The 26,309-nt window shown below is 34.3% G+C and overlaps 2 protein-coding genes across 2 annotated transcripts; both read left to right on the forward strand.

Moving 5' to 3' along the window:
* Positions 1–521: 521 nt before the first annotated feature.
* Positions 522–8,029, forward strand: LOC128160974 (gelsolin-like protein 2). Its single transcript, XM_052824251.1, has 12 exons — positions 522–567; positions 1,629–1,702; positions 2,719–2,793; positions 3,514–3,585; positions 4,263–4,390; positions 4,727–4,835; positions 5,180–5,290; positions 5,434–5,520; positions 5,826–5,923; positions 6,088–6,166; positions 6,475–6,570; positions 7,234–8,029. Exons 1-12 carry the CDS (start codon positions 522–524, stop codon positions 7,327–7,329), a joined length of 1,071 nt encoding a protein of 356 aa, XP_052680211.1. The 3' UTR covers positions 7,330–8,029.
* A 4,666-nt stretch (positions 8,030–12,695) lies between these two features.
* On the forward strand, positions 12,696–16,764 carry LOC128159618 (uncharacterized). The gene is made up of 2 exons (XM_052822765.1): positions 12,696–12,785; positions 14,424–16,764. The coding sequence occupies exon 2, from the start codon at positions 14,424–14,426 to the stop codon at positions 16,146–16,148; it is 1,725 nt and encodes a 574-aa protein (XP_052678725.1). The 5' UTR covers positions 12,696–12,785; the 3' UTR covers positions 16,149–16,764.
* The last annotated feature ends 9,545 nt before the right edge of the window (positions 16,765–26,309 follow it).

Here is a 26,309-nt window from a genome sequence, read left to right on the forward strand (position 1 = left end):
ATGAGACGAGCACATGGTGTACATCAATGATGATACCCAGATTAATAAGAATAAGTAAAGTTTATATCACATATGAAATAAAGGTAAATGAACACAATCATAACAATTAAGGACGTTTACAGGAAAACGATTTTCTGATGTGTTACAGGAAAACGATTTTCTGAAGTGTATGTGTTTTAAGTGTAACAAAGTCACGGTGAAATTTCCCCCCTTTTACAACAGATGATTTCATGTCCAATTCGTAAAAAAAAAATACGCTTAAAAATTCAAATCGCCCTATTTTAAAACATATTCGTAAAAAATCACAGCAGTAAAAATTACCCGTTATACGGTATATCTTGCATTTAAGAACGTTTCCTTGACAACACGGTTGTGTAGATATAATTTAAAGGAATCTGTTATTGAACAAAAATGCAATTACGTGATACGGTGTACACAGTACAAGATCATCGTAGAGGGCAAATTAAAATGCAACAGGTGCCATTTAATATTTATTGTACTTTCATATTAAATACTGAAATATGACTGGTTTAGACGATGCTGATAATCCGTTCTATTACCCTCAGCGTTAGCAACACAAATAGCAACGGATAACACAACGAATTGTTACATGCGTGTAAATAATGCGCGTACGGTTCGCCGTAGAATTCACGTCATTTCTATGTAAAAGCAGTAAAAATGTCATTAAAATTCAGACATTCAGTACAATGAAATAAATAGTGCCTGTTTGGGAGGATAACAATTTCAACTGTTACCCCCCCCCCCCCAAACAGACACTATTTATATAATGGTTTTTGGGATTTGATTTTTAATCAACTCTCCTATGCAGTTACTCTGGCAAACCGAAAGTGAAACAGTGTTTGGACCTAAGCAGAAATCATCACCACTGACAAGACTTAGTTCTTGAAATGATAGAAAAATTCAAAGTAATGTATGCTGAAGCATTGTTTTTTAAGGAAACTTATCAATAAACACTTCGAAAATAGTCAGATTTTATATATTACGAACAACTAAGATATTTTTATAGTCTCATGTATTCCTACGCCAGAGTTTAATATAGCCTCGTTCAACCAAACGCTCGGCTGTCTCCGTAAATCTCTGACATGCAGAGTCTCTCTTGCTTGTCGGGGATTAACGGAAACAGCCGAGCGTCTGGTTGAACGAGACTAGAGTTCGATATCAATAGTGCTTGGATTCATAAAATAGTTTGAAATCTATCTTTAATATTACACAACATGATGTGTAACATTACATTCACGATAAATCACGGAATGCTCTTTAGTTTAATGTTTCTACAATATCACATTTGCATGGATAAAAACTAAAACGATGATACAAATACGTCTAAATTTTCATTAAAAATTTGCTATATATATATTCTGTTCATGAAAGAAAATACGGGAGATAACTCTAACTCAGTGCGTTTAATATGAAACATTCCGAAAGTTCTGAAAGTCAACATGTTGTGCAAATTCAATGTATCTATTTCGTAAATGCTCGACATAATATGCAATGTCAACCAGAGCACGCACGGGTCAAAGTGTAGTGTTTTCGAGGAATCCAACATTTTATTAAACTTGATTACCAAACAAGTCAGGCATGTTTCTTGGGTTTTTTTGTATTGTAAGAGTCGGCCGCATCTTGTGAAAGAGCTTGGAAAACGGCTGGCTTAAAACCGGGAATTCAAATATGGCGAATTGTGGTAAGCTTTGAGCTGATCTTGATAATTTTCCACGGTTCTCTCTATATCACGTGCTATGAATATGAAGTACTGTAAAACGAGAAAATATGGCGCACTACAAATTTTAGCGCCTTTGGCGCAACTGCCTCTGAGCGCTAAAATTAATGGTGCGCCAACGATTTTCCATATGCAGTAAATTTCTTCAAGTTGCAAAACAATAACGTCAGTCCATTTTCAATGCTAAATAGAAGTGTTCGTATACGTAGTATCAGATGCCGTCGATTCTGTTTCTTTAAACAATTACACAGGTAAACGGTATTGGGTGTCGGGTATAAGTGCCTAAACATGAATTAATTAATTCAATTTTAATTGCTTTTTTATCTCTCATTAGTGCCTTGAAAATTGGACTTCTCCCCATGCCACTTCCATTTAGCGCCTCGAGGTGAAAATGTGATTAAGCGTGGCGATCGTTAACGCTCACAATACATGATTGATCATAATTTCTTTGATCTCTGATTAGTGGATATAAAGATTACAAGACGATACCTCTTTTTGTGTTATTTTAATGTAAAATTACTGTAAAAAAGATTCGCTCATGGTGATCAAAACTCATGGGTAAATGTAGCATTCGATTTCACTTTTAGTTTCGGGACTCTTCTAGTCGACACATTAAATTCAAAGTCCGATAACTCAAATTTGTTTACCAACAAAAATTACATATCATCGCTAATAAATGAAGTTTTCATATCTATCTACTGACGATTTACACAAAAGTAAGAGTATTGTTCTCAACGACAGTTTACCGTGCATGCGAGATAGAAATCAAAGTCATTGTGTTCACGTGCTTGAGTGAACACAGAACTAAATTTGGGCGTGATCGTTTATCAAACAAGAACATTTTTTGTATTCTTTTTTAAAGAAAGGTGACATGCGCTAAAATATAATTGCGCCAATGTACTAGCACTTGTGTTTGCGCTAAAATACGTATGCGCCAAATTTTCTCGTTTTACAGTATTATTGTCTGCATTTCATTTCAGAACTTCAAAGTAACTTCATGGCCGGAGGAGGATTATGGAAAATTCTTTGATGGAGATTCCTATATAGTTCTAAATGTAAGTATTATCATACCACCGAATTTGCTAAGGATACATTTATTAAAATAAACACTACATGAATAAACATTCTTTTAATGCCTAAAAGTTTTATGATAAAATATCATAACGGAAATTCTATAGAAATTGGTTAAAGTACATGCGTTACATAGATAACGTATGTTTATTTATGTTCATGGAGCAATGTGTTATTAAGTCCAGTGATGAGCCTGTCGACGCCGGGTCAGAAACCTAAATGAAACGCGTCTACTGACCACGTTGCGTCAGATCATTAGTATGCACTTGATCGCATTTACTTATTAGGAGGAGAATGTTGTAGCGCAGTGTCCGTGCGTATAAAATGGGGGGGGGGGGGGGTGGGAAACACTTCAAAAACTACTCTGCCAATGAACGTACAACTTATGATATACCGTTTATCCGGTTGTTTTGTTTTGTTTTTGTTTTGCGAAAATTGGGAAAAAATGTAGCATTTGTAATTTTCGCCAGCCATTTTTTGCGATTTAAAATGTTTCTTATAGAAAATGATACAGAATGTAATTTCTTTGTATTCAATAATTTGCGATTTGAAAGACATCGCAAAAAAAAGGGGGAAAATTAGATAATCGCGAAAATTACCGAATATACAGTTAGTAGAATGTCAAAACATTAAAAACATGATTGTACACCAAGATGAGTTCCACCAATATGTTTGTACATGTATGTTCTATGTACGTGATTTAGACCTACAAGAAGGAGGACTCTGACGCTCTGCTTTATGATGTTCACTTCTGGATCGGAAAATACAGTACGCAGGTAAGTCTTTGAAAATAATTACACTATTATTATAGACACATAAATGTTTCGGTGACATAACCATATTAAACACTAAAGAGCATCCAAACACTCATTAGAAATATTACATTGACCCAGGAATTTATATGTAATTCACTCATGCTAATTGATTTAAACTTGTGAATTTGCACGTATGGTTACTTTTATTTTCCTTAATGCAAATTCAAAATATTCAAAGTCTGCAATTTGCTGGTCAGCAGTATTTTTTGCGCATTCCATGGGGAATATTACTTGCAAACACAGTTTAGTTAAAATGGTTAGACTATATGATTGATTGTAGATATTTAAGAACGTTTCCTTGACTACACAGTGGTATTTAAATATTTGTTTAGCTGTGTAGACTAGATATAATGCAATCAATTATTGAAAAAAAAAATACAATTAAATGGCATGGTGTACACAGTAAAAGATCATTGTAGAAGGCAAATTAAAATGCAACAGGTGCCATTTAATAGATGATTTTTTTCAACATATATTCCATCATTCTTTAACATAAAGCACATGCACTTAGCAAAATGCTCAGATAATATTTCACAAAATGAAATAATATTTTTAACAGATGAACACCGCATTTTAGATAAATCGAATTCTTACAATTAATTTTCTTTAATTGACACGTTTTGTATTGTTCTGGATAGGACGAGTATGCCACTGCTGCATACAAGACAGTGGAACTAGACACATATTTAGATGACGCCCCTGTCCAGCACAGAGAAGTTCAAGGTCACGAGTCAAAGCTCTTCAAGACTTACTTCAACACAATAACGTGAGTAAAACGGGGGAATTAATATATTGGAAAATTATGGGAAATGCGCAGTATCTATTTCTTCTCCATTTTTCTTTATTCCATCCATCTCCCTTCCTTCTCTTCCGTCTCTCTCTCTCTCTCTCTCTCTCTCTCTCTCTCTCTCTCTCTTTCTCTCTCTCTCTCTCTCTCTCTCTCTCTCTCTCTCATGGTTAGAAATATCATTCAGATCTCTTTACAACATATTTCTAAGTAAAAGTAAAACTAGAGTTAATCTCCCTTTCAAATAATTCAATGGTTTGAAGAAAGTCAAACACATAATGGTACTTGTATATTGATTATTTCTACGTGGAATAGATACATGCATGGTGGGGCAGAGAGCGGATTTCGTCGAGTGAAGCCAGAACAGTACAAACCCAGATTATTCCATTTCCATGGTGACAAGCGGGGAGTCATGGTGAAAGAGGTTTATATTTGTTTAAAACTCTTTACTTAAAAATATTTTTCATTCGGTTTCATATAAGATGATTACTATGCAAATGCAGGTATTATGATTTATCAAGACACCGTAGAAATTAAATTTTTGTTGGAGATTTGGGAGTTCTGTACATACCACATGCAAAAGTGTTGTTCAGATGTGACTGTATCATTATAAAAAGATGCAGATATTGAGAAATAAAATCGAATGTGCCGTTTACCTTATTAAAAAATAAACTTACAAACTGGTACATAAATATCAAACAAAAAAGTGTGTTAGACAAAAGGTGAATAAATATATTGATACAATGACTGGTTTCTGTTTCGCTTTAGATCCCACGTATGGAGAAGTACATTGATGACACCGATGTGTACATCCTGGACCTTGGACTTCATATCTACCAATATAATGGACAGGGCTCCAACAAAGACGAAAGAGTCAGGGTGAGTTATCAACACAAAACGAAGCTTTTTTTAAAGTTTAAGCCTCATATACAAAATGCAGTATATATTAAATGCAAATGCTTTAATAATATTATCTCGACTTCTGAAACAAGATATTTAATGTTTGTGTGTGTGTGTTTAAGGCTCTGCAGTATGTTAACTCCCTAAGGGCTGAAAGAAGTGGAAAAGCTGTGAAAACGACAGTTCTGGACCAAGTAGCCGGTGGAACGGTTTGTTACAGATGTATTTTCTTTAGTCACTTATTCTTGCTATTTCATTCAATTCCCTCTAAGGGCTTGATATTCATGACCAATTTTAGACAAAATTATACCATATACAAAGAGCTTTGTATTAAGATAATTGAAAATATCCACATTATAATCCAAAATATTTTTCTATTATATAATAACGTTATAGATAAACAGAATACATATACGATTTAACTTTAAGGCCGATACACGTACATGTATATTGGTACTATTTTTAGTACCTGGCCTCCTTAACATAGAAATATATCATTCTGATGTTATTACAGGGCGTATTCTTCCGACATTTGGACCAAACCGAGAGTGAAGACTTTCAATCTGAAGAAGACATGGAATCAACTGATGTTTCTGAACATGAACTCTACAGGTAAAATTAGGGGAAACTGTAAATACAACGAATAGGAAAAGCGGAATAACTATAGTTTGAATCAAAATTTACTAATTGTAATTATTGCTATGAACTTGCAGACCTTAAACTACGTATACGTACTACGTCAATGTGCTTATTCAAATGAATATCTTAACTTGCAGACTATCAGATGCTGATGGCTCGTTGAAGTTTTCATTGGAAAAAGAAGGTCCCGTTGGCCTGAAAGATTTTGATGGCAACGTAAGCTTTTTTAAACTGATAAATAACTGTCATTTGTGTTCCTTATATATTATCTTGTGAAATGAATAATCATGATGTATATTGTATTTTACATTTTAAAATTAATCATGGATCATATATATACGAAAACATACTTTAATTTTTTTTTTTTTTTTTTACAAATTAATAATTTTATATTACATGTATCTTGTAAGATAAATAAATAAAACCGATAATGCATTTTAAGATTTTACAGAGAAAATATTATTTCTAATGAATTATGAATTCGTTTCTTGCTTATCTCATTGTCATGATTTTTTTCCCTGAAGGATGTCTTTATTTTTGACACAAAACAAGAACTCTTTGTGTGGGTTGGTAACCACACAACCCACGAAGAAAGGAAGAACGCTTTGATATATGCCCACGTAAGTCGTTTGTCTTTGACGTCATAAAATATATCCGAAAAAAACGCATATAGTACACGTGTTAATCTTTTTAGCATTAATGGGCAGATAGTGAGAAGTGATTTAACCTTTCACATTTTTTGTAAATAAAAAGTAATGAATTTTATTTGAGATTCCATAATGATTATGATATTATAAAAAAGAAAACATATTTTAGCAACTATTAAGAATAATCTGTAAACATCAAATAGGCAACAAATGCGTTATGCCATTCAATCAACCGAATGTAAACTGAAAAGTCTCAAAAGATGACTGAAGGGTATAGAGTATACAGGGCTATTTTCGCTCCGTGTAATTTTCATCCTTCTACACTTGCAAACAGTTTTGCCACGTCTTGAATTCGCCCAGCAGACACATTTTTATTTAAAAAGAGAAGATATGAGACATTGGAATTCGCCCAGTCTTACATTTGCCCGCTGACAACGAGGTCGAAATGGGCAAATATAGAACGAGGCGAATATTTCCCTTTATACAGTAGCTCTCCTAATTAATCACGGTTAAAATGTCTAAAATTTTAGTCATCTTTCAGTTGACTTAGTGGAATACCTCCATCTAACTTATTAGAATATATTGAAATATGAATTTTTTTTTATGCGTTAACTTTGATTTATATCTTTTTGACAGAATTACTTGAAGGAGACCAGCCATCCCTTGATTCCCGTGAGTTGTCTGAATGAGGGGGCCGAAAACAAATCATTCAGTATGGCACTGACCGCCTAGGGCTTTGGAAACTTAACTATTTAATTGGGATATAACATAAACAAAACTATATACGAACAATACAAATCAGTGATAGTTGAATAAATCAAAAACATCGTTAACTTTTTTATATTAATAGTTTGATTTTGTTTGGTTACGGTTTCTTCAATTCTTGCAATTTTTGTTTATTATGAGCATAAGTATTTACTGTTTATCTTTAACATGTTGGACAAGGTGTTTCTAATTGAATTATTATTTAATAAATAATTCGTTGTATAATTTTTTTACTAAATGAACAATGTTTTTTTTACACTTTTAAATGTATTATCAAATTTCCTGTATTTTGCACATTAAAATGACACAAACATAATTAGCATACATGTACATGTGTATCTTATAAAATGTGTATTTTCATTTCATAGCAGTTCCATGATTTTGGAGGTGGGGGTGGTCTCCTGGTACATGTATTCATAAAGTTTATGGTGTAATCATGTTAAAAGACATCTGCGTTTTAGACCATTATGATAAAATGTGTATAATTTGTTTTACCTTTGAAAAGGGGGATAAGTCAGAAAATTTCCAAACGACGTATATTTTTCCAGATTAGATTTCTTTAAAAAACGAAAACATTTTACATCTTCCTAAAATTTATACGATTTTGTTGCTTTTGTGCATACAAAGAAGCATTTTAAAATCTTGCAAAAAAATGCTTTTAATTTACGATTCAGTTATAGTTTCATTGATTTCAAACCCCGTCTCAGAGAGCCTAGCTGTTAATGATAATTATACAGGCATGCAGTTATGTACATGTTAATGAACAATCGTGTTGATGAATGTTATTAATCATTTTTTAAAGCATTCAACCTTTTTAGTGCATTGATGTGATGTCATAAAATTATTTATGTTCTCCATTATATTTTACAAATTGCTGTAATTGATGCCTGGTTTTTTTTTTTTACAAACAAAGCAATATCTTATTTTAAAACAAGAGGCCCATGGGCCACATCGCTCACTTGAGGAACAATAGGTATGATAAAATCAGCTTAATGGAGTCATAATACAAACTATCTGGACAATGTACAATTATACATGTAGATCCTGTATAAATAAAATCCATTTTCCCCTGGATATTCTTATGTTCATAATCATTAGTCCCTTTTCTAACAGGATGGTTTTAAAGTCATATCATATTTTGAGTATTGCAGTTCTCAAAAAGATCCTTAACAATAGTTTATATATGGGATAAAAACGTACATCAACCTCTGAACCTTCTCTTGAGGCCAAAGAATTATCCTGGGGCCAAAGTCTTAACAATTATATAGAATCATCTGGCTGATTAGTTTCTGAGAAGATTTTTAAAGATTTACCCTATCAGAGACATAAATAACATTATTTATGTCTCTGACCCTATATATTAATTTGTTAAACTTTGACCCCCCCCCCCCCATTGTGGCCCTACCCTACCCCTGGGGATTATGATTTTCATAACTTTGAATCTACACTACCTGAGGATGCTTTCACACAAGTTTCAGCTTGTCTTGGCTAATTAGTTTCTGAGAAGAAGAGTTTAAAGATTTACTTTATATATTCATATGTTAAACTTCGACCCCCCATTGTGGCCCCACCCTACCCCCGGGGTCATGATTTTCACAACTTTGAATCTACACAACCTCAGGATGCTTCCACACAAGTGTCAGCTTTCCTGGCCGATTAGTTTCTGAGAAGATGATTTTTAAAGATTTACTCTATATATTCCTATGTTAAACTTCGATCTCCCATTGTGGCCCCACCCTACCCCCTGGGGTCATGATTTTCACAAATTTGAATATACATTTAACACGGTTTTAGCTTTCCTGGCTGGTAAGTTTCTAAGAAGAAGATTTTTAAAGTTGTACTCTATATATTCATTTGTTAAACATCAACCCCCCGTTGTGGCCCCACCCTCAGGTGAGCTAAATAGGTTAAGTTTACAATACAATAAGTTGTTAAAGCTGGTTTCTGGAAGAACAGACTTTGAAAATTTTCTTAATATATATTGACAAATATTTTACTTTTTTAATCTTTAGTTTTTAAGATCTGTGTACAAACATAGAATTGTGAGCAAATCTCTGTATCTTGCTTATAATTCGAAGCTTAACACTCAAATATGGTTAGTAAATAGAAATTGTAAAAAATTAAACACAAGAAACATGCACTACATGTATAACAAATAAAGAACACAATTTATTTTTTCGGAATGAATCATATATATACTCGTATATACCTACATATTTCCCTCAGCGATATCAAACTCTATTTAAACTGAATAAACTCGAGAAAATGCCAAGCATCTCAACAATACCTATTGCATTAATCTACCATTACGCAAAAGATAATGCCGAATTACCGATAGAATGAATTGTTTTTCAGTAGGCACCTACCCCTACATCAGATTTTGCTTAATTGGCGCAGGTAAACAGCTAACTGTTTGATTCACCGAAGTCTCTGTTTAATTTGATAGTACGTAAAAATCACGAAATACAGACGATAGTTTCCAGGTCACAAAGCATAAATAAGGAAAACGAAACGAAAATCAGAACAAGCTAACACCAACGTCATGTGTGAAAACTGTCAAAGCATTGACATATTTAGCCTCAATTTACTTCACAAAATCGGCACCAATATATTTTGCATGTTTCAAAATTTCCCTTCATAAGCGAACTGTTGCACAACAAGCAAATTCATCATAGTCAGATCGACCCTTTTTCGTATAATGTCATGGCTGCTTTAAACAAAGAACCTCGTTTTTGAAGTATGGAATACGAGTCTTGATAAAATGGGTATGCAAACCCGGGCCGTGGCAAAATAAAAGCCGGGGCAGATCGGCAATCGTCAATTCCAAATACGCATTATTTTGCAGCATTATTTACAGCGAATACAAATATACTAGTCCATCAAACATCCTGAAATTTTAATGAGATTGGCAGATTAATAACTTCCAATATTTTGTTTTGCCCCGGCCAAGTTTTGCCTACCCATTTTACCGGATGCCGAACCCGAAGCTATTAAACTGATTGAAACACGCCTTTCCTTTATTATTTTCGTAATAACTCAGATTTGAAACAGAATTACCCTTTATTTTTTGCAATTTATATTTTCCTTCCCATACGGATACTTTTTGCTAAACTACGTTGAATTTGCCTCGGTAGTTCTTGAGAAGATTTTTAAAAATGCACCCCCCTTTTTCTACAATTTCAAGGTTTCCTCCGCTTTGAATACAGATCGGACTTTTATTTCTGCAATTTATATTCGCCCTCCTATTAGGATGCTTTGTGCCAAATTTGGTTGAAACTGGATAAGCGGTTTTATAGAAGAAGTTCAAAATATAAGAAGTTTACAGACGGACAGACGGACGGACGGACAGACGGACGGACAGACGGACGACGGACAAAATGTGATCAGAATAGCTCACTTGAGCTTTCAGCTCACCGTCTAGAACTCGTGCCAAAACACGCCTGTTGACGCCTGCCAGGGAAAACCCCAGTGTGGCACTGCTCTGTGGTTTGGAATAGACATCAGTCTCTATTTTTCAGTCTCAATTAATCTCGCTAAGATTGGTTAAGTTCCTCCTCTAAATATTCCATGCAGCATATCTTCTTTATTCCAACCGATGATATTTGATATTATTATACTTTCATGTTAAATACTGAAATCTGATTGGTTTAGACACAGTCTATAATCCGTTCTATTACCCTCAGCGTTAGCAACACACTTGGCAACGGGTAACAAAACGAATTGTTACATGCGCGTAAATTACGCGCGTACAGTTCGCCATAGAATTCACGCCATTCCTATATAAAGCAGTAAAGTTTTCTTTGAAATTAAGACATTCAGTATAAAAAAAATAAATAGTTCCTGTTTGGGAGGGTAAGAGTTGAAATTAACACCCCTCGAAAACAAACCATTGTCAACCTCCGCTTCGCGTCGGTTGACAATGGTTTTCTCGGGGTGTCAAATTCAACAGGTACTCTCCAAAACATGCACTATTTATATAATGAAATTATATAAATTAGACTTTGACCCGTCCATGCACGGGTTTACATTTCATATCGGACATTTGCGAAATACATGTAGGTACATCGACACACCTTATTATTGACATTTACATAACAAAGCTATAAGCTTACAATATTGCTATTAGTTTTACCACACTTTCCTTAGTTTGAATAATCTGTCACACGGTGTCTCGGGAAAAGCCCTTATAACAGTTAGAATGCCTCCCTTATACCCGTAATGTAGCAGATAATTGCAGAATCGCTCCGGAACGATTTTGGAAAAAGTTCATAAAGTTGCCTTGAAAGTAACAGTCAAATTCACCACAGCAAACCTTTTTGAAACTGCAAATACCTTTCAACTAAATATTTTAATCCATAGAATGGAAGAATTCAACACCGTTTCACCAACGTACACGTATTTTTTTTGTAAAACTGGGTCCGTAGGACATTATTTTTACGATTAAACATATTCTATCTTCACTCCCCTAACAAATATAATGTAACTTTTTGGCTTGTTATCAAATATTTTTTGTCATCACGAAGACAAAAGTAAGTTTTTGTTGAAATGTGTATTTGTTATTTCATACTTTCTCTCATAAGAAATCATGAATTTATATGAACAGAATTATATAGCAAAAGTCCAATGAAAAGTTACCCGTATTTGTATTATCATTTATGAGTTTTTTCATACAGATGTGATATTATGGAATCATAAAGATCCCGTTTGCGTGAATGTATTGCGCAAGCGCAAGATTGTAAAATCAAAAATATCCAGGTGATTTCCGGGATTTTTTTTAGGAATGTTCGTTGAATATTAATTAGTGAAGCTTAACTGAGAAAAAATAATAAACAAATTGGCAATCTTCATGTACCAATGATGTTTAAATTATATAAAACAAAAGACAGTATTCTTCCGATTTCTCGGTATTAAAGTCCAAAAATTCGAGTCTATTGTTTAATATAGTAGTATAGATTCCGTCCTACCAGAGTAGAGAAAATGTTACAACTTGTTGTCATCAACCATTCAGACTGTCTTAGTGCCTATTTCTATTTTTAAATCAGGATTACACATGTACATGGTAAACCTCCATGAATTGCTCTCAGTCGCCTATTACATCCCATATAACATTTTTATTAACTACAAATTTAATGTTGACATATTAAACATGCATATGCTATATATCTAATGAAAAATCTTGATATTGCTTGCTCCCATTGTCTTCACTGTCTCGGAGAAGGCAACTATAAAGTTAAACGTTCAGGATCAGTGCGAGGCTAGTATGTATTTCTGATCTGATAATCTCGTTTATGCGTAGGTTTAAATCCATAACTACAACCAGGAAGTAAATAAAACAAGCCTCGTATTCGCCTTATATCTAATCTCTGTGCGGTTGTCAACCACGCTATAAGTGCTGAACAAGGTCACATTGATACACAAAAGCGGTAAGTTGAAATAATTGTATATATACATATATCTATATCTCATGACAGTAAAGAAGTTGACACAATCTTTAGCGTAAAACTCGGTTTACTTCAAGTCATGAGTGAATGACTTTATATGCAATGTTCTTATTTTTCACTGAACCGAAAGTGGTGGCCATTTAATTTTCAATCGTAATGCAACATGGTTAAACTATTCAGTTGTTTTTCTTACATTCGTTTTGCCCTTGTTGAGAAACAAGGCCAGTAAATAACAGTTAATAATATAAAGCTCAATAGGTTCAAACATTTGTTTTTGTTATACTTTCATTTGAAATACTGAAATCTGGCTCCACCGTCACCAAAATTTTCAAACCCCTCAACTCATTCCTCAACTCAAATCCTGTAAAGAAAAGTGCATAAACTTGAGGTCATACCTCAGATTTGTGGCTGAGTATTGACTTGAGGAAAATTGGTGACGACGGAGCCTGATTGGTTAAGACGCAGTTAATAATATTTTCTATTACCCTCAGCGTTAGCAACGTACTTAGCAACGGGTAACATTAAAAAAATGTTACATGCGCGAAAATTATGAGCGTACGGTTCGCTGTAGAATTCACGTTATTCCTATATAAAAGCAGTAAAATTTTCTTAAAATTAAGACATTCAGTATAACAAAATAAATAGTGCCTGTTTGGGAGGATAACAGTTGAAATTGACACCCCTTGAACACCATTGTCAACCTCCGCTTCGCGTCGGTTGACAATGGTTTTCTCGGGGTGTCAATTTCAACTGTTACCCTCCCAAACAGGCACTATTTATATAATAGTTATCTACAGGTTAAATTTCAAACAACAAATTATGCTGTTTGTAAATGTGTTCGATCATCTGTTCATAGTTTATGTAAAATAAGGGAAGCTATTTATCTTGCTAAATGTGAAATACCCATCGCTAAGAAGAAATTATTATCTTCAAAGTTGTTTCAAAATAGTATTTGGACAGTTGTATTGAAGCAGCACATTTGGACGATTTTAATGAAAATACAAATACCTGTGAAAGAAGAGCAATTGAATTATATGAAAGGGAAATTATCCATGTTAGTTTTATTCACACATCATTTTTCACTCGGAAAATTCACAGGAACGAAAACTGATTTCTTGAGTTCTTCCGAAGATTTATAATGTGAAATGTTGAAATCTTTGTTTTTTTTTCCATTGGGAAGACCTCGGGACATCTCGTGTTATATTTCAACGTTATCGTTCGGGTCTGTTGCGTACAGAATCCTCGTGGACGTTACATTTTTCAATCGTGTATTTAAACCTAATAAGCCAAAAAAAAAAAAGGGGGGGGGTTGGAAAAAAGATTCTTGGAAAATGTTCCTACTTTTGAATGAACATCGTTTGAACCCAGAGTAATTACAAATATTAAGCAATTAGGCAAATTGTGAATCGAGGATATCTTGGAACAGAGTTGAATAAATTTAACAGCTAAGATTGTTAACTTTGAGTACTATATATTTCTATGTCAGGTCCAATTATTATCAGACGGAATTGATGAATAAGATCTTTTAATTTTTGTTCATCTATTTTTATAGACATTTAGTCGTATAAACTTTTGATATGCTTCCTGTACTTATATGTACATCTACTTGTCTCATTTCAGATGGCATTATCTGAATCCCAAATACCACCAGACGCCCAGCATTATTTGGTGTGTGGCACTGAAGACTGTGGGAAGAACTGCCAGTTTTACTGCAATGACTGTCACCTACCAATGTGTGAACAATGCAGAGATGAACATCAGAAGAATAAGAAAGCCAAGAACCATGAAGTGGTCCCTTATAAGCTACGCAAACGTCAACTTCCTGTGGAGAAATGCCAGATCCACCCCACAAGACAAATAGAGTTTCTCTGTGAAGAATGCCAGATTCCCATTTGTTCTAAATGCACAGCCACAAAAGAACATCGCGGTCATGTGTTTACCGACCTAGAAATTGTCTTTGCTGAAAAATGTTCCTTTTGTCAAGAGGAAATAGCTAAAATTCGAAACTATTTTGAGCCTACTTCTCAAGATTTAAAAAACGAAATTGCTGGAGATGCCACAGAAATAAAGAAGATCATGGAGGGTATAAGAACAGCAATGAAGGCTGAAGCTAAGTCTGTGAAAAGAATGGTAGATGCAGTCACATCAGATAATATAGAACAAGTCGACAAAATAGAACAGTCATTATTACAAACATTAAACGACCAAAACCAAACAATTGATGATCACCTCAACTATCTCAGTGATTTAGTCAAAACATTTTATGGTTACCTATCTCCCTCGGACATTAACAATTTAACATTTGCTCTCAAATCTGAAAAAATACTGATAAAACCAATACCAGAGACATCCAAACCAGTCCCACCCATATTTACTGTTGGTCAACACAGCAAGGAAGATGTCGCCAAACTACTGGGTAGAATAACTGTTCCAAACACTAAACCAGAGAACAGAAAAATAAAGCCCATGGAGACTGCCTCTACACAGTTGAAACCTACAGGGAAACAGAGGAAACAAGACAGAGAGAAATCTGACGTGAAACAAACACTGTCTCTGTCTTCCTCTGTCACCAAGGTCAGGGAGTACACAGTAAAAGGTGTTGATTATGTATATCATATATCACTGGGTAAATCAGGCAGACTCTGGGTCAGTGATGGTGATGGTAACCTTGTCCAAACAGATCTACAGGGGAATCAGCTACAGAAGATACGAACCAGTGCTGGATTTGGCTGCCACACAGTCACACAGGACGGAGATCTGATCTATGCAGACAGATACAACAAAGTCATCAATAGGATAACACCGAATAATACAATCACTGAATTCATTAAAACAGGAGACTGGAAACCACTCAGTATACACTCCTCCCACATCAACGGGGACATACTGGTGGGGATGGTAAAGGATGGAGAGCCCTCTAAAGTCATCAGGTATAACAAGACAGGGACAGAAATACAGAACATACAGAGAGATAATGGAGGACAGGGACTGTATAGTTATCCACACTACATCACAGAAAACATAAATGGTGATATCTGTGTATCAGACATTCATACTGTAGTGGTGGTGGATAAATCAGGACAACACAGATTCTCCTACACAGGTCAGGGGTCAGAGTTTAATCCCTATGGAATATGTACTGATGTACTCGGTCACATCCTGGTGTGTGAGGCTATCAGTGACACAGTTCATCTCCTGGATCAGGACGGTCAGTTCTTGTCTCTACTACTCACATCACAACAATTGGCAGAGGATCCTTATAGTGTGTGTGTGGATGATGAGAACAATCTCTGGGTGGGACAAGAACTCACCAATACAGTGAGAGTGTACAAGTATCTAAAGTGATCATTATATATCCATACAATAATTAGGTACTGTGTGTGTGTTGTGAGACAATGTAACAACACTGTAATAGTATACTATTACTGGTATATACAGTGTACATAGAAATACATGTAAACATTCATGTAGCCTGGCATGTTTATAATTTTCATTAATGAATTAATAATAATGAAATGATAATAATTACTACTCGCACCACAACAAGGAGTGGTAAACATATATCCCCGTAGTGTGTGTATGGATGATGAACAATATATGTGGGTTAGAGAACTTGACAACATAGTGAAAGTGTATAAGTATCTAAAGTGAACAGTGTATATATTTGTATAAATGACTGACTTTGATTGAACTTAATAGTTGGTAAAATATGTATAATATAGTATGATATTCTTTTTAGATCAATATTACTAGCATTGTATTAAATTTGACAAAAATTACATCCAATAATCTTATTTATTGTTTATGATTTATGCAATATAAAAGTATTCTCAATGGGTTTAACAAGTTTTAAAATGTGCATGTTCATCACGTGCAGTAACGTCATGTGGATAAATTATATGATTTACAGGTACAACTAGAACATATTTTCGTAGTTGCGATCACGTAACAGACATGCTATAAGTAATACCTGAAATACACAACTATGTATCATCTGAGTTAAAAATTACATAAATTACCATTGTAAATTGTATTCAATATAATCCACAGATTTATAATTTAACACAAATAAACAATCATTTTGGGACGGTCAGACAGGTTCGAATACCGGGCGCCATATTTGTTCAGTTGGTGCAATGTAGATCACTTGACTAGAGATTCAAGAGGCTCCGGTTTGAATCCCGCTGTAGTCCGCCATTATTTCTCCAATCCTTTAATATTTGTTGCCGAGACCAACCACTGGAACTGATTGCTGAACTCTTGCCAAGGGAAAGCGCCTGGGGTGATCTTTTTGGGCGAAGGTCAATAAAGTGGAGAAATGTAACAGACAGATCGGTTCGAATGAGGGCGCCAGATAGCTCAGTTGGTTAGAGCACATGACTAGAAAATCAAGGGGAGCTCGGGTTTGAATCCCGGTCTGGTTCGTCATTATTTTTCCCATCCCGTGACAATTTCACATATATAAGTCTTGCATGTTGAAAATATCTTGATTTAAGATTGCACCAGGCTGATGTACACAGAGTATGTCTACATCTGAAGCCACTACTCCCAAACAAGTGAAATACATCGATATAATATTGGCTGATCAAAAAAGATGGGGGGGTGGGGGGGTCTGCAACCCCCTCTTTCTTTGGGACATACATGATATATCTAAACTTATTACGCTTATATATTTACATTTTCTGCGTTAACATAACGAATTAATTTTGAATAAGCCTATAGCCCAATAACTTCCAAAAAGATGAGTGACACAAAATCGGCGTGTCTTATAGCATAACCGAAAAACGGTATGCGCTGACTGCGCTGCATGATATTTAATGATATTTCAATTTTGCAGTCTCTAATCATTCCTCTTATGGGCATTTTACACGCCTTAAGTTATTCGCCCATCTTCTTGGAAATGATATAAATATAAGTAATATTCTTTGAATATTATGAGGTCACCGTGATAATTTTCATCGGAGCGTGTTCAAATATATCATATAGCCCTTCGAATTTTTAATAGATATATTAATCTTTATGGATAATTAATTTTTTAATTGAGGCGGATGTAAAATATTACTAATACACGTATATACTAATATCGTTATATTTGCTTTTGTTGACAGCATTGCAGAAAGAAAAATACTTTACTCGCATACGCAAGTTTTCTATTTTTTCTGCAATGCTAATCAACTTCATACTCGCATGAAACACAAAAATTGTTCAAATGTTTCCAAGAATCGGAAATTATGTGGATACCGTAATTTTTAAAGGGTTTCAGTTATTGGACTTTGAATTTTATTAATGTAGCGATCAGACAAGCATATCTTTTAAAAAAGATTGGTGAGCTAGCGCTGTAGCCATCATAAAACACAGAAGCAAATCTCTAGAACATTGGTTTAAATTTCTGAATCGATTTATTAACAATAGAAAGGCACAGTGGTGTACTTGAATCGTGCTGGAGTGGGGTCTCAATTTGAAATTGTGAATCTAGAGTGGGCTACACATCGGCAATGACATAGCTCATTAGCTGTGCCTTAATCATAATGTATCTCCTGTAATTTCAATTTAGAGTTGAATTTTTTTTAGGAACAATTGGTACTGTTTTGTAGCAATCGTATCTTCTCGGGCCTTTCTGGCAAGCTCGAAAAACATATCCGAAGTTGTCTTCCGAACTTGAAGGAATTTAAGATAAAGCTATCTACATGTTATTTATTTTAATATTTAAAATAACTTTGCATTATAAGACCGAAGCTACTGTTACTTTTTGACATTAACGATAAAACACAAAACTTCAGGTGAAGATGATAAAACGAAATAAAAATGGTACAGTTTATCTACTGTAGTACAGTATTCCCAGAATCCCCTACTATGGAGTCGAGCATGCGTATTCCAGTGAAAAGGACTAACGTTGCTAGCGCTCGAGAGCGCTAGCAATTACATCAAATGTGTTCCGAGTTTTAAAAAAAGATCAAGGGAAATCGAATGCCACCGGTGAATAGCAATCGCAACTTCTCGGGCCTGTCCGGCAGAGCTCGGAAAAATCTTTTTTCCGAGCTCTGCCGGCAGACATGCATTTTCCGGCACAGCTCGGAAAAAAGATTTGTCCAAGCTCTGCCGGAAATGCCCGAGAAGTTGCGATTGCGGTGAATAGTTGTGATGACTATTCACCATGGGCAGATAGCACGGAAACTATTTCACGGTTAGACAGAATAGTGACCTTTTCTATTAAGCAAAGAAGCATGTTTTTCATTGCTAGAAAATTGTTTTATACAAGCTAGAAATTATGCAAAATATCTTAACCATGCATGCAAAACCAAATTTTAACGCTCAGCAATGGGTTAATAAACATTGTTAAGACTTGCCATAATGCATGTGCACTTTGTTTTCGAAATAAATATTGACTTGATACATTTTTGTTGAATTTTACTCACGAAAAATAATCAATTAGTTTTTGTTTTCAATTAAAGGTTTAGTAACATTGATTTTTTCACGTATTGATTTTCAACGATTGGACACCCCCCCCCCCCCCCCCCGCCGCCAAACCACCCGCCTCTGCATGTACAATATACATTTAAACTGAATTTTCCTGAGTACAATTTTATTTCAACTTTTGTGGCCTATTTTTATAAATGAAAAAAAGCTTATACATGTAATCATAATATAATTTAATGCACTGTATTTTGGATTTTGTTTTCTTTAAAGAAAGTACAAAAATAAAATTTGAAAACATTGAATGTAACTTTTGTTTTAGAACCACAATACAAACATATGAAAACAAGCATATTTTTCATGGTAAATTTACAAAATCCCAACGAAATGAGTGTCAGTAGGGAAAGCTAGATGTAACCACTGAGAAAGAAACCCTGATAATATTTATTACATGATGAATAGTGTCAAATAACTTCAATTACGGCTAAAAAAAATATTTGCATTTCTTTGAAGTTTTTTGTCTATTGCACATAGTATTATCTTATGTCGACTATCTATTTATTATATGAGCATTAACCAGGAAATATTTAACTTCGACATGATTTAGAAATAATCAAAATCATTCTCGAGACTTTCGGTTTCACACACACTGCTAACGGGGCAGAGAAGCTGAACTCCGCTGTTGGTCGGACATCCCAGCTTCAAGCAAATCTCCTATGCAAACATATTCAAACCAATGAAATGAAAACAGCTGCAGTAAAATGGGAATTTATTTTGTGATTAAATTCTAATTTGATCCAATATGTGTTTATAAAAGATACATGTGTAGAAAAGTAAACTAGACACACGACAATGTGTCATATTTCAGTCTAGAGAAGATGGAAGGGGGGGGGGTTACACAAATTTTGTAAGTACTGGGGTTTTACTACTATGGGGTATAATTACCATATCTATTGATTTCAACGAAGCCTAGTGATATACAAGATGGACATCCATCATTTGCAGAACAAAAAGAAGATGGGTGAATAAGGCGTGTAAAATGCCCATGTGAGGAATAATTAGATACTGCAAAATTAAAATATCATTTAATCTGATATTTTTACAAAAATAATTAAAAACAATGTATATTCAACGTTACATCGGTTTGTAACCCTTAAGTATTTAATTTTAAATACTTCAAATAGGTTGATTCAACAGCGTATGCGTGTCAAAACCTCCAAATAGTGTCATTTTTATACCTTCAATGTTTTCTTTTACAAATTGGGTCTGAGCTCCATATTTTTGTCATAGACTAAATGGGGTTTAATGAAATTTAAACCGATTTTAATCAACAAAAATGTGGAGGGATGACCCACTTTACTTTAAAAATGTCATTTTGTTGCCCAACTTTTGAACGTTTTAGAATAATACTAGAAGTCCATAAATTCGTGGCCAACGTCTCATAAAGCATTTAAACAACGCACTTTGTTGTGAATGAAATGGCCCAGTGGTTAGATCAGCAGACATTAAGTAAATTTATAGAATATAGTTTTTTAGGTTGTGGGTTCGATACTACCAAAACTTTACGATTTATTATTTTTTTTTTATTGTTTTTTTTGAAATATTTCAAACTGAATATAGTTAGAAATTACCCTTTTGTAAACTTGTATCACAACATATAAAATATGTTTAATTGAAAAAAACCTGTTAAATTTGAAATTGTATTTTACGACTAAACCAAATGGGCAGTTGCGCCATCTTATTCCCCCCTCTTCTTTACAATCATTGTTTATAAAATAAAACAAATGTATAACACAATCTGGATATCTCTGACGTATTCATTTTTTGTTAAAAATAAAAACACAATTGCTTCCCAAAACCAAATTAACACTAACAAGTATTTCCATCACTCTGAAAATTCGTATTACAGCCTTATTCTAATTAGACTAGGGTATACATACTATCAGTTACATGTATATGTACATGTACCTAATAAGAGATCAGCGAGTTGCAATTTAATGGAATGACAACATTCAGAAAAACAGAGATGGAAAGATGGATTAAATATTAAAGAGTAAACAACTGGTCAAAAAGGTCATAATCAATTATCAACATGATTTTTTTTTTTTATTATCTAAAAAAAAAACAATAATATTTCCATGCATTGTTAAAATCTGTTAAACATAATAATAATGAACTGCTTACGAAAAAATCTTATTTATTTTCTTCAAAAGTCTTGTTTTTATCCTTTCGATGGCTTGATTTTTAAAAGCGAGATTAATTGGCTCTAAAAACATAAAAATCTACCAAATAACTTAAACATTCAAGGGTCCTTCAAAATATACATGTACCAATATATGAAAATATATTGCTATTTCATTTCGAAATAATCAAGTATATAATTTTTTTTTATATTTCAAATTAGTTTCACGCAACAGAAAAGAAAAACGTCATTTACGCGTAACGCGAAACATTCACATGCTTTGATATTACCCAAATTCTAGTAGTTCAAGCACTGTCATATCTACCAGAAGCAAACATATAAGCGTAAAGGTTATATAATTCAAGTTATAATAGTTTTGTTTTTATCATCTCATACACTGTATGCATTACACACATATTTTACATTCAAGACAATTATACTACAATTAAGGAGTTAAACCGACAATTGCCGAAGACGTTTTCTGTAATCCACTAGATAGTTAGTCTGCACCCGGCTATCAGACCCCCTTCTGAGGTCACGTAACAAATTACCGCACGGCGGTTTTGAGGATTTTTCAGGTAAAACAAACCTCTGAGTCAGCTGTGGGTTCGATGGCGGTGGCGATTTTTCCGATTCTGTAGCAACATCTGGGGTTTCTTTAATATATGCACCCTTCTCTTTTCAGTTGGGTTTCCTTTGATACAACTTTTTGCCTTTTCGTCTTTCTTCGAGTGTCTGCCATTGATTCGTTTTTGTCCACCGCTGCCCGTGTGTTCCTTTTTCTTCGAGTCTTTGCCTTTTGATGAAATGTAACTGCTTTTCGATCTACATCGGGTATAACCGTTATCATTTAATCCGGAAGCAAAACACATGCCCAATAACGGTTCCGAATTTCGAGTTTTCGCCATTTTTTTAACCATTTAAATTTTCTTAAATATCTTTTTGTATCTAAAGTTACTTGAATCCTGTTCTGTAATTATAATGATTTAGATTCACAAGCACCCGAGCACATCAGACATTTGCTGATCCTTCAGAAATTGTGCCTTTAATATTAATGTATATAGGGTTTCTCCAAGTTATATTCCATATTATTCTATATATAGAATAATTTCCTTAGCACTACTCTGTGATCAAGAATTTGCAGATATTTAGTGATTTATTGTTGGCAATTGTCGAAAAAGGCTATGCACAACTTACCTAAGAGTACGCAGTTGCCTACTGACCTTCTGACATTAGACAGATTACTTTAGTATCAGAAACGTTTTGACATACATTTAGATTATTATAGAACAACAAAAACTTCTTTAGCGACAAAAAACCATTCAATTCACACCTAACATACAAGAAATTAGCACGTGTATGCACATTTATCTGTAGAGCAATGATCACTAGTTATCTTATAAGACGCAGCCCCAGCCCCCACTCGTCCTAAATACTATATATAAAAGAAAATAATGAGAAAGTTATTTTGTAATCATTACATAATTTGTAATGAAATGAGATAAAAATACATAAATGCACATGTGCGTGATTAGATTGTGACAATGGTACAAAACATTGCATGTAACCGTTTAAGGGATAGTAAAGTGAATGATATTGAATGACGTATGAAAAATATCAGCATATTTCAGTTATATATTAGTACATGTATATTGAAGAATCAATAATAATAACGAATGGATGCATGCATTATTCTTTCCTTTTAATCAAAACGTTTCTCGACCTAAGATTAATTATGTTCAGTATGACTGCTTACAAGGTCGGAATGACCATCAACATGTTCAAAGACAACCGATCTTCATGGATTATTGTGTTCTTTATGACTCGGAAAATTTGGACTTAAATATGAAATCAATTAAAACCGAAAAAACCACCACGTTCAGATGTCGAACATCAAGAATAAGCATGAATGTTGTAGTCACCACTAACCGTCTCGCCACAAAAATAACAAAAGCTGTCTATCTGTTTGCAATTGAATGATTTATTGGCAAAGACGTGTTATTAATACATGTTATATCATTTATTTTCCTACACATTAAATCCTTTTTGCTTGATATTTTTCTCTACATATATTTCTATTGAAAAATACATGTACCAGAACAGTTGACCCACCCCCCCCCCCCCCCGAAAAAAAATACGAATATGCCTCGACCCCCCACCCCCCCCCCCAAAAAAACACTAACGAACAACAGAATACCCTCCCCCCCCCCTTTGAAAAAAAATTCTGGATGCACACATGATTCTAATTGCGTTTTAATATGATTATAAAAACATTATTGTTATGTCTCAATTCGTTTACTTGGTTAAGTTATTGAATTATTTGAAATAAACAAGATCACCCATTTTTGCGTCAACCGAAATAGTTATGATGATAATTAGTTGCATTCCTCTTTGAAACACACAATAGTTTTTATTGAATTATAATTCTCTGATCATGTATACTGTTGATTGAAAAAAATATATATTTAAAAACTATATCATGCATTAATTAATATGGGTATTCGACAAGCGTAAAAGCGTAAACGTGTATATTCCTGTAGCTTATCTTATAGACTTGTTCATGAATCTGTCCCTGTATATTTTATCATAGATGCTTCGGTGACAGGCATAATAATCAAAATATTATGTTTTGTTACTAAATAACAAAACTCGGGCAAGCTTTAAAGGGGAGACCTCGGCAGGAGTATAAATTCTACGTAAGAGTTATCTATCTTTACCAACATTGAACATTTTTACTAAGTTTTTAATACAAAATGAAAAAAAAATCTGTGATCATTAATTTGTTAAAGTAAAATAAAATATCGAAGAAAATATAAAATTATCCATTAGATAAACGACAGGCGTCTAGATATTCTCGACAGGCATGTTTTCCCCGGCAGGCGTGTTTTAGTACATGTATGGTTCCTCTGAGATTCGGAATAGACGTCAGTCAACAAATTTTTCAATCTCGACTTATCTCGCTGAGATTAGTTTAGTTCCTCCAGGTCCTTAAGTAAATATTCCATGCAGTACCTTTACTTTAATCCCGGCCAAAACTGATGATATTTTTTGATAATGATAATCATGTAAATCTCGTCCTACCAAAGTAGACAAAATGTTACAACTTGTTGCACCATCTTTTCCTCATCCCCTTCCTACTTTCCGCCAGTCAGACCTGCCTATTTCTTTTTCAAAATCATGATTACCACTGGCGTCGGAAGCAAATTGAAAGTGGGGGGCTAGACTAATCCTCAGAAATATTAAGAAAAAAGTAATTCCCAAAATCATGGAAATCCTAATCCGTGGGGAGGGGAGGGGGGAGGGGGGGGGGAGTATACCTATACTTCCGAAAGAAAAAAAAAAATACTTACCCAATCTTTTTTTTCCGGAATCATGAAATTCCTAATCCGTGGGGGGGGGGGGGGGGGGGTTCTAGTATGCTTCTGAATCCAACTCCTCAATCTTTCAAGGTAAATTTAGGAAGAATAATCTTTCCTGCGAGAAAAAGTGTGGGGGGGGGGGGGGGCTAGTATGCTTCTGAATCCAACTTCTCAACCTTTCAAGGTAAATTTAGGAACAATAATCTTTCCTGCGAGAAAAAGTTTTTTTTTTTTTTTTTTTTTTTTGGGGGGGGGGGGGGGCTGAACCCTCTATCATGCTATGTTTGTAATGATTAGGTATAACTTTGCAAAAAATGTGGGGGGGGGGGGGGGGGGGGCTAATGTTGACACATTAAACATGCATTATGATACACTGAGATCCATCAATTATGATACCATTTTATTAGAAGAAAAAATCTGGGCTTCGATATGCCTGATGTAATGACATCAGGAACACGCAGTGCAAATGAGTTGGGAGGTCATTGGAACAGCCGCATAGAAGCTATTTGAAATAAACGTTTTCATGAGGCAATACACATTGTTTTGACTGAAAATCAGACTTTCAGGATCAGTGCGAGGCAGCTGCAATTTGTTTTTCTGATCTGATAATCTTGTTTATGCGTAGGTTTAAATGTACGCCACAACCAGAAAGTAAATAAAATAAGCCTCGTATACACATTATCTAATCTCTGTGCGGGTGTCATCCACACAATAATGGCTGAAATAACTTAAAGGTGACATTGATACACAAAAACGGTAAGTTGAAATAATTGTATATATTTAAGAAATGAAGATAATAATTTTTCTATTGATCGGCGTATTAAAGAAAAAATTGACCGGAAAACTTCATCAATGCGCGACAATCAAACTCGCCCTACATTTTTCAATTGTGTATTGAAACATGAAAAGTTGAGATTGTTAACTTTGAATACTACGTATTTCTCTGTCAAGTTCTATTATCATAAGACATAATTAATAAATATGATCTTTAATTTTTTTTCATCCATTTTTGTGGACATTTTGTCGAATATAGTATTGACATACTGATAAGTCGAAAACCGGACAATACTATTTCCTACACTTACATGTACATGTACTTGTCTCATTGAAGATGGCATTATCTGAATCCCAAATACCACCTGACGCCCAGCATTATTTAGTGTGTGGTACTGAAGACTGTAAGAAGAACTGTCAGTTTTACTGCAATAACTGCAACCAACAAACACTGGATGAAATATCTGGTTTCAGCGCTGCGGAAACCCTTTGGAAACTCTGTGGAAACTTAAGGTTACTTTAAGTTTCCGACAGGTTTCAGCACGGAAACTTCAAGTTTCATTAAGTTTCCGCAGTGCTGAAACTTAGGCTGTCCATGAATCCAAATGGTTTCCGCAACGGAAACTTACTGAAACTTGAAGTTTCTGCATAGTTTCAATCTCCATATACGTTTGGGATACATATTGTTTACAAATGGTTTCCGCGACGGAAACTTACTGAAACTTGAAGTTTCTGCATAGTTTCAACCTCCATATACAATAGGGAAACATATTGTTT

The sequence above is a fragment of the Crassostrea angulata genome, chromosome 8, assembly GCF_025612915.1.
Source record: "Crassostrea angulata isolate pt1a10 chromosome 8, ASM2561291v2, whole genome shotgun sequence".
Lineage (NCBI taxonomy): Eukaryota > Metazoa > Mollusca > Bivalvia > Ostreida > Ostreidae > Magallana > Magallana angulata.

What these genes read in the sequence shown, in the direction of transcription:
- LOC128159618 (XM_052822765.1), top strand. Translation starts at nt 14,424, where the DNA reads ATGGCATTATCTGAATCCCAAATACCACCAGACGCCCAGCATTATTTG.
- LOC128160974 (XM_052824251.1), top strand. Translation starts at nt 522, where the DNA reads ATGACTGGTTTAGACGATGCTGATAATCCGTTCTATTACCCTCAGC. An exon ending in ACTTACTTCAACACAATAAC is followed by an intron (nt 4,391 to 4,726) that starts GTGAGTAAAACG and finishes TACGTGGAATAG; the next exon opens with ATACATGCATGGTGGGGCAG. An exon ending in ACAAAGACGAAAGAGTCAGG is followed by an intron (nt 5,291 to 5,433) that starts GTGAGTTATCAA and finishes TGTGTGTTTAAG; the next exon opens with GCTCTGCAGTATGTTAACTC.